The sequence below is a fragment of the Bufo gargarizans genome, chromosome 4, assembly GCF_014858855.1.
Source record: "Bufo gargarizans isolate SCDJY-AF-19 chromosome 4, ASM1485885v1, whole genome shotgun sequence".
Taxonomy (NCBI): domain Eukaryota; kingdom Metazoa; phylum Chordata; class Amphibia; order Anura; family Bufonidae; genus Bufo; species Bufo gargarizans.
Window position 1 is genome coordinate 316,369,702 of NC_058083.1, and position 9,680 is coordinate 316,379,381.

At 39.1% G+C, this 9,680-nt stretch overlaps 1 protein-coding gene across 1 annotated transcript; it reads right to left on the reverse strand.

Moving 5' to 3' along the window:
* Positions 1-1,494: 1,494 nt before the first annotated feature.
* Positions 1,495-4,575, reverse strand: CCN2 (cellular communication network factor 2). The gene is made up of 5 exons (XM_044289540.1): positions 4,347-4,575; positions 3,933-4,152; positions 3,365-3,616; positions 2,977-3,188; positions 1,495-2,759 (listed from the first exon to the last, which is right to left on the reverse strand). Exons 1-5 carry the CDS (start codon positions 4,395-4,397, stop codon positions 2,463-2,465), a joined length of 1,032 nt encoding a protein of 343 aa, XP_044145475.1. The 5' UTR covers positions 4,398-4,575; the 3' UTR covers positions 1,495-2,462.
* Between the last annotated feature and the right edge of the window lie 5,105 nt (positions 4,576-9,680).

Here is a 9,680-nt window from a genome sequence, read left to right on the forward strand (position 1 = left end):
GAAACATGAAAATATGATAAACAAATGTGAAACTATTGATAATACAATATACATCCCTAAAGTACCAATTTTAGTGGGATAATCACCCGAACTGGACCACGACGGGGAGGGGTTTATGGATATTGGCCCAAAAGTGTCCATTTTTATGGGCATTCCCAGGGTCACAGCTTAAATATTCAGATTTGGGGGATTTTTTTGTTGGTAAATATGATACAGAGCAAGGCAATTTACTACAGGCCTAAAGGCCTTTTTAAAGGCACTGTGTCTAATATGTGCTAATAGCTCATATTGAGCAGCTTGCAAAACTTCCAACAGGGATCATAGACCCTTATCCTTCTGGTAACCATCTTGGTCAATAAAAAAAAACATAGCTTTAACACCTTCTTTTTTACAGGCCTGTTACTAAAAATGCTAAAGTAGACAAATACTGTAACGCTGGATGGTGGCAGAGAGACAGGTTGGGTATTATATGAAGTTATCATGGCAGCACTCAAAGGCTGAGGGAGGGAGTTTACTGGAGGCAGCTGCATACATTAATTGGGGTATATGTGGTATGGTGTGTTGCACTGCAAACCCTTTCCTCAAAAAGTTTACACTTGAAAAATATGTTAAAGATGACCTACTTTAGGAAAGCATGTACCAACGACAGTTTCTCTACCAGTGCACACCTTAGAACAGATCAAGTACCTATAAAGTTAATACATATCCAAAAATACTATGCCTGATGAAAATGTGTGCTAAAAAAGAAACAACACCCCAAGATATATGCTGTAGATCAACTGCTGAGGTTTTCTGATAGGTCATTAATATCAGATCAACAGAGTCCAACTCCAAGCAACCCTGCTGATCAGTTTAAAGAGGTCATGGCCTCTTTCTAAGTCAGTGGCGACATGATAACAGTCACGTGGCCTAGGCACAGCTCAGTCCCATTCTAGTGAATAGTCCTGAGCTGCAATACCAGCACAGCTGCTATGCGGAGCAGAGTCGCTAGAAGCTGCGAGGAAGCCAAGGTGCTCACTGAATTCCGATGGCCTCCTCAAACACCTGATCGTCGGGGTGTTGGACCATGCCGATCTGATATTGGTGACCTTTCCTGAGGATAGGTCATCAATATCAGCATCTCAGAAAACCCTTTTAAAAGAGGCATTATGATTTAAATAAAGATTGTCCATTACATAATCATATGTCCTACCATTTTACCAATATACGTTTAGTGTTCAAAGATCCTCTTGCAGTCAAGTAATACAGTAGGTTATCTTTTATGTTTAGAAACAGTGGGGAAAAATTCTGTCCTGATCATGACAACATAGATGTATAGTTATTACAAGAGAGAGCTTTCATATCTATACTGAAATTGTAATCAGCCATACACTTATGTCCCTATCATGTGACGAGGACAGATTCCCCCATTGAAGTATAATGTTTGGTACAAATAGTGTGGTATAAAGATAGTTTTCTATACATTTGTAAAGGAACAGGACCAAACACAGATGATTTCTATAAAAAATAAAATATTTTATTTTTCATCTAGAAAAGTGCAAACATGTACCTTTTGGTCACACTTCTCAACAAGTATAAAATGTTGAAAACAAAAGTATAGCCATAAACAAGGTACGAAACAGATTATCATAATAAAAATCATAAGCAGTTTCAGGATTGTCAGCATTCATTAAAGCTTGAACAATACAAAAATGTCCATTGTGTCAATTACTTCCTGGTCTCACAAAGGTTGTCCCTTGGAACTGAGTATCATTTTTACTAGATAATCTATTTTAGATTTTGTATTTCATGAGACAAGTACATATCGGGAACTGAGAACATAATAATAAAAAAACAGATTATCAAAATATTAAAGCATTATAAAAATGGAAAACAGGAACAAAACATTCTTAAGTTAATTTAGATAACTGTACAAAAATATATATACATTATGTACAATAACTATAAAAAGCAAGATTACAACACACCTTACAGCATGCTGCAAACTTTCCAGTCTTGTTACAAATATGGTTTCCATTCCACTCAATTGGTTTACTTAGGGTTTGCTAAAAATGAGTTGTCCCACAAGGACAACTTACTGTATTTAGCACCAAAATGGAGCCAGAGTGTGAACTCCAGCTGTTACTGCCTTGGTGCGGGTTCATTATATATTGTATATAAAAATAGTAAGAGCTTTTTCCAGTTGCATTACTGGGTACAAAATAGATCACTGTACTCAGTGAATACTGCATGATGCCAGCGAATGTACAGGGACATTATATTGTACCCAGGGCAGCTTTGGTAGTTTGGTTCATCTTACTTTCTTCAAACCAGTGGCTGGGGTCATTCAACAATCAAGTCTTAAAAAAAAGACCTTCCTTTAAACAATCTTAAATACGATTTTGTGCTATAAAATGATGTTTAGCAATGAGATGCAAAGTCATTTCAAGTTATACAGTCTTTTTAGGTGTGTTCCTATGGATCTATGCCATATCTCCATACATTTTTCTGTAGTACATGGACTCGAAGATGTCGTTGTCTCCTGGGCAGTTGTAATGGCATGCGCATGTCTTAATGAACATCATCTTCTTCTTCATGACCTCACCATCAGGACACTTGAACTCTACTGGGAGGGTGGCTGTTCTGTGAGGAGTGCAGCAACGGCCATCTGTGCAAACCCCACAAAACTTGGCTCTGTAGGTCTTCACACTTGTGCAGCCAGAAAGCTCAAACTTGATTGGTTTGGAAATTTTTGGAGTGCGGATGCATTTCTTTCCTTTCTGTTATGGAGAAATAAAGAAATTGTACGTTAGAAATCTAAATCATAGGTAAACTCGCTGAATAACAGTGAATGTTCAATGGAGTATTTTTATATTTCATTCTAGCATTGTTACTGTACTAAATAGTACAAGTAATAATTGATGAATGCGTACATACGACTTTAACTATATTTGCCATATTCACATGTTCCTCTATGACACTGAAAAGGTTGCTCACCTTAATGTTTTCCTCCAGATCAGCCTCACAAGGTCTGACCATGCAGAGACGGCTCTGTTTCTCAAGTCTGCAGTGCTCATTGTCATTGGTAACGCGAGTAGAGATTCCCATACCACAGGTCTTTGAGCAAGCACTCCACTCAGTGGTCTGCACCAAACAGTTGGCTCGGATCAGAGATGGATCAGGACCATATGTTTCCTCCATTCGGAAAGCTGTGAATGAAAAAATAGACATGAAAAGTCTATTCAAAAACATGGATTCACAATCCCTCAAGCTATGGGGCAGTAGCTTTAATGTCTATGGCATCACAAAATTATAATTTCTCACTTCCATTTATCTAAGCATGTAGCTAGTATGTAATATAGTGATACTATAGAATACAACTTACCAGGAAGAGCAGGTCCAACCATGGTCTTCTCCATAGGCTGATCACAGACCCATTCTTCACAGCATTTGCCGGGCAGTTTTACTCTTCTTGGGTAGGGACAGTCAGGACTAGGGAGACGGATGTCCATGCTGCATAGTGGAACACAGCCTACTCCTCCATCTAGACAAGTGCACTGGTACTTGCAGCTGCTTTGGAAAGACTCTCCACTTCTGTAGACCATGCCTCCAAATACACATGGGGCACCTTCCTTGGCTAGAATGAAAATAATAATAGTGCAATTTAGAATTTTTGTACAAAGAGGTCCAACGATGTAGACCAACTTTTTATTAAGTGCTGATTATTCATACTGTACATCTTTAATGTATATAAGTGTTGTAATTTAGAAAATAGCAGAGGCATGTAATATTGAGCAAATTAATACTGGATTTTTAAAAAACCAGCAGTCGTACTAAATAACAGCAGAGTGTGGTTAATCTGATCTTATCACTATCACCTCTTCTCTATTTTCTTATGACTACCCAGTCTATTTGGTGAAGCAAATACTGTAGCAATCTAGATGTAAACTTACCAGTGCAAACTCCAATTTTTCGGTTCATTCTTGACCCAAAATCACAGAAAAGTCCTTTGTGAGGGTCACACACGTCTTTCTCGGTGCAGAGTTCACCCAGCTGTTTAGCGCATACTTTACAGCAGCCACATCCATCTTGCACAAGACTGACACCAGGTTCGCATTCAGGTACCCTCTGTGGGCATTTGCATTCCCCATTGCAATCCTGGGCATCACATACCTGTAATGCAGAACAAAAACATCAGTAAGCTGAATTGTATGCTTCTCACACCCTGACTGCTAGTATAGGTGCATTGTACACCAAAAATGGTATACAACTATATAGCATATAAAAAGAAAATGTCCCATGTCCTGATTTTAAAGCCCCCAATAAATAACTCAATCCACCTTAAAACGAATGTCATTTCAACTTACCCAGGAGAGCAGAGCAACCACGAGCAGAGTTGTCACTTTTCCTGAAGCCATTGCTCAATATTCTTTAAGTCAAAAGAAAGTCTTCTGTCGTTCTCTGTCTGTAGATCTCAATGGGATCTCGTTTAGGGTTTCTTGCTTTTATTTCAGAGTTTCTTAGCCTCCTTCCTCAGTCCCTGTTTGCTGAATTTGATTCCTCTCTCAGGTTCTGGAAGAGTTGTTGTGTGAGTCTAGCAGGGAACTGCTGCCTTTTTATACGCTGCTAGCTGTCGAGACAGGCCAATGAGCTGAATGGAGTCCTACACAAGCAGGAACATTCCTTACATTCCTCCCAACCTTCCTGCCCCATCAGCTCACACCGGATTGATCCTGACCCCTTGACACTCCACATTCCTTCTGTCTGAAAAAACTGGCACACTCCACAGCACAAAAAAGGTGCTGTATCCTTGCCATCAAATAGGATTTTCTCCTTGCTTTTATATAATTTCCACTCTGCCTTCTATAATTTTATATGAAAAGGAGGTTTCAACCTTGTTTTTGTATGGCTAACCTCTGTTCCAGACTGCCGTACCCATTCCACTTTTATGGAACAATGATCATGTTAACACAGCCAACGCTAAGATGTTACCACAATGTAAAAATACATTCTTTCTTGTTCCGTAAGCAACCTAGACAAGGGAGGGGCAGCGTAAGGAAAGAATACTTTTTTTAAATCTATTATTTCATTAGGAACCTATGCTACTTTAGGTAACATTATCTATCTATCTATCTATCTATCTATCTATCTATCTATTTATCTATCTATCCATCTATCCATCCATCTGTATCTATCTATCTAAAGAAAAAACAGCAGTATTTGTTAATGATGTGGTAGGTGCAAATCATCCTAGACTGTCAGCTCAAGGTCCAAGTATAAAAAAATACAGAAAAAAGGAAACACTTCAAATAAGGTGAAGGGTGGCAAACCTACTTTTATTCACCCCAACTGCAAAATTTCAGCCCAATTCTAAGCAATCTTTTGTATCTATCTATCTATCTATCTATCTATTTTTTTCCTTTGCACTTTTTGGCATTTTTAGGGAGTTCAGATTTAGTCAAATAGTCACCATTGACTTTTTTTTAGAAACAACAAGTCATATTAAAGAATTTTGCCCATCTGGGACATCAATGGCATTCTGCTAGGATATGCCATCAATATCAGATAGGTGTGGATCCCACTATAGGACTCACTCCCATCTAGAGAACGGGGCCCTCAAAATGAAGGAGATCACATAGCACATGTACAGCACTTTTGACTATTTTTGAAAGACCCATAGTGGTGAATAGAGAGCGCACCATGCAAGGCTGGGGACCTCTCCATTTGCCACTATGGGATTTTCAGAAATAGGATAAGTATAGGGATGGCACTCTAGTCATAGGTACTGTATGTAAAGGATATTTTATTAGTGGGCTGGTATATGCCAGCTGTTGGGAAAAAGGATAATAACTAGTATAAAATGTGGACAATATAATAACAATTCACAATTTGTGGATTAAAAAACAACAGTGCATATAACAGTAAAAATGCATAAAAAAGAGTAGAAATGGATCCTAGGTAAAAAAATGGCGTTCTCCTTTGAAGTGGAAAAATGTAGAACAATAGAATAATAATGTATACGGTACATACAATAAATTGATGATAGTATGAAAAATGAGGTAGTAAAAATCCAATCTTGTCATGTAAGGAACGAATATAGATGAGAGGTGGGGGCCCCCTTTTTTTTATATTTGAGGGAATTAGTGTCCGATCTGAATTTGCTCCCTTTGTTTCAGATGGGTATAAAGTTTCACCTCCGGTTGGTGATAATTTGTTTCAACAGTTGTCCCACAATAATGTTGTAATAGAGTACTGCTGTTTTTAGCAGGTACGTTACCCTCCTGTAGACGAGATGTGGGTTGGTGAGCGGCTCCTGGCGGGCTCCTGGCTTCCACGTGTCTTCTTCCCGCTCAAAGACTTACTTCCTGCTTGTGGAGCTGTATGCTCGGCCCGTCTGCTGCTGCGGCTGTGCGTGACTTCCGGTGACGTCACCTGCGCTTACTGACTCTCCCGCTCAATTTCCATCGGCGTTACACGTGCTGTCCGATGGCGGGAATAAGAGGCTGCATCGGACAGCACGTGTAACGCCGATGGAAGCAGACGGGCCGAGCATACAGCTCCACAAGCAGGAAGTAAGTCTTTGAGCGGGAAGAAGACACGTGGAAGCCAGGAGCCCGCCAGGAGCCGCTCACCAACCCACATCTCGTCTACAGGAGGGTAACGTACCTGCTAAAAACAGCAGTACTCTATTACAACATTATTGTGGGACAACTGTTGAAACAAATTATCACCAACCGGAGGTGAAACTTTATACCCATCTGAAACAAAGGGAGCAAATTCAGATCGGACACTAATTCCCTCAAATATAAAAAAAAGGGGGCCCCCACCTCTCATCTATATTCGTTCCTTACATGACAAGATTGGATTTTTACTACCTCATTTTTCATACTATCATCAATTTATTGTATGTACCGTATACATTATTATTCTATTGTTCTACATTTTTCCACTTCAAAGGAGAACGCCATTTTTTTACCTAGGATCCATTTCTACTCTTTTTTATGCATTTTTACTGTTATATGCACTGTTGTTTTTTAATCCACAAATTGTGAATTGTTATTATATTGTCCACATTTTATACTAGTTATTATCCTTTTTCCCAACAGCTGGCATATACCAGCCCACTAATAAAATATCCTTTACATACAGTACCTATGACTAGAGTGCCATCCCTATACTTATCCTAAAACTCCTCACATACAAGCGTTGGGTACGCTCTGTTCGGATAGAGCACCTTATTCCATTCTTTGGGTCGTAGTGAGCCGCCCTATATTTATACTTCTAGATTTTCAGAAATAGCCAAGTCCTGGCTCAGCTATGTTTTAAGTCCATAACAGTGAAAGGTGGGTGGCCATGAATGGACAGCTGCGGTCTATTCACTTTGGGGGTTCAATTCTGGAGATAGGTGTGGGTCCAACATCTGGGACCTGCTCCTATCTGACATTCATGACATATTCTAGTGATATGCCATTAGGGAATACCCCTTTAAGTTTTTGTATTTTTATAGAATTGAATAAAATGTAATAATTATTACTATAATGAAAGATGGCGTCACATCTATGGCAGAAACAAAGTGATAGCATCTCAGCGCCTAAAATATTCTCACTCAAGATAATAGAACACCAGTTGTTGTTTTTTTTGTACATAAAGTAATTTGGAATCTTTTACAATTACTAGATATGGTCCAACTTGAGGAAGACTGAATCAATATTTAGACTCCTATGTCAAGATAGTGTTCATGCAGGCACTTGATAAAAGGCTCTGTTTGCCCAGTAACCATGAATTCTTTGGCTCCAGTACACACAAGGTTACAACTCTCACATACTTTGCTATAAATAAAGTTATGGGCAGGATAATGTGTGTGAGGAGGAGAATATGACTGAACATACCCAGGAGCTGTCCTAATATCAGCTAATAGGTATGATGTCATTCACTAGTCAGTGCAATAAGGTCACGCAGGGATGTCCTTGTTCTGTAGCCAAAGGCCACTGATTGATAAACAGCTGTTCTCTTACTGAAGGGAGGAGAGAGGAGCACATGCAATATGCATGCACTGTCCAATAATAGTCCTGGAATCTTGGATAGTAGAAAAGATATAACAAAGGATGCAACCTAATGTCATGCATCAGTGTTACTGATGTCAATCTTTAATTACTGTATATTAAATCACTCTGTCTGCCCATTGTCCATATGAACAAAACAAACATTTTCATTGTCTTTATACAAGATGGCGCCTGTACAGTAGCTGTACATAATACTGATTATAATGACAAAGGCATTGACAGAAAATGGACAGTTGAAGTTCTATAGACCTGCAGTCTTCCAAGGCAAAGAATTATTAAAGAGGTTGTCCTAACTTGGAACTGACAACCCCTTGGGTCCTCAACTGTCCCCCTGAACATTAAAAAAAAAAAAAACAACTCTCTGCAGTCCTGCCATTGCTCCATTACCAGGTCCCCACAGGACCAGGAACCGGCTTGGTTCTATGAACGCTGTTTCCACTCACAGGCCTCAGTGGTCATCATGACTCATAACATCTTGAATGCTATGCTAAGATGTTCCATTGCTAAGTTAAACCTGTTGAATATATTTTAAGGGTCACCTGCATGCATTCCTCATGCACAGATTCCCTGGATGTACACATACACATCAATTAGCCATGGCTTCTGAGATCTGCTTAGGGAACTGAACTGTTGCCCCAAATACTTAGACAGTTCAACTGAGCTCCATTAATAATCTCTGTCTATTAGTAGATATTACATATTATGGTTCCACTACAGTTTCCTATTACAAATACCACTGTGTCACTGTATGATACCTGTAAGGGTTAATGTTTAGTATCCCTGACTTTCCTGCAGGTGTTTATATAAAGAATTCCTTCACAAGCGCATATTTTTCTGGTAAAACGAGGAATTTAGCTCCGTTGGCAGCACATGTATATTTACACAGCTATATACAGTAGGTTTACATCTGCTTTAAATGCAGCCGTTAGTTTAGTCGGGTCTTGTAAATTGTACAGGTGGAGATCTTACTACATTCCTTCCCTTTAAGTTTTTTCCTGCTTTTTCAAAGTCATTTGATCAGGTATCAGACATACTGTACCAAAAACTGGACAAACTACAGGAAAGTGGCTAGACTTGAAGTGTTTGTGTACTTAAAGAAGGAATCTTGCACATTTTCAGCTTTCAGTCACAGACATTTTCTTATTAGAGCAATTGAAGGTCTGTGCCAGCCCTCAAAACGGAAATCAAAAGCTCCCAGAGAAACATACCGAAGGAATGCAAGACTTTAGCCAAAAGCTGTACGCAATGCACAGACGGAGGAAGTCTAGCCCTATATGGAGATTTGCACAGTGTGCTATTTATCTCCATGATAGCCCAAACGCTGAACCAGGTACTATTTCTAGCTGTCTTAAGGTTTTCACAATGTCTTGAAAGAAAGTGTGTATTTTATTCCAGGCTTCCGATCAAGCAAACCCTCAAAGCAGGAGCGGTCTAAGGTATACTACTTTTAGTCCTCTTTTAAGAAGGTGAATGTCAGCGAGGATGTTTTCCTTCATCTTCAACATAGTTTCCTCTTTGGTTTGATTTTGGAATAAAGAGGCAATGCTGCATGATATTTTTGTAGTATAAACATCTGTAATTCACTTTATACTAAAACCTCCAGTCTGCTTGATGTACAATAATAAGGTATTATCACTA

Coding starts and splice junctions, on each gene's coding strand:
- CCN2 (XM_044289540.1), bottom strand. CDS start 4,397: ATGGCTTCAGGAAAAGTGACAACTCTGCTCGTGGTTGCTCTGCTCTCC. Junction 4,153..4,346: donor TGGTTGCTCTGCTCTCCTGG/GTAAGTTGAAAT, acceptor TCTGCATTACAG/GTATGTGATGCCCAGGATTG. Junction 3,617..3,932: donor AAAAATTGGAGTTTGCACTG/GTAAGTTTACAT, acceptor TTTTCATTCTAG/CCAAGGAAGGTGCCCCATGT.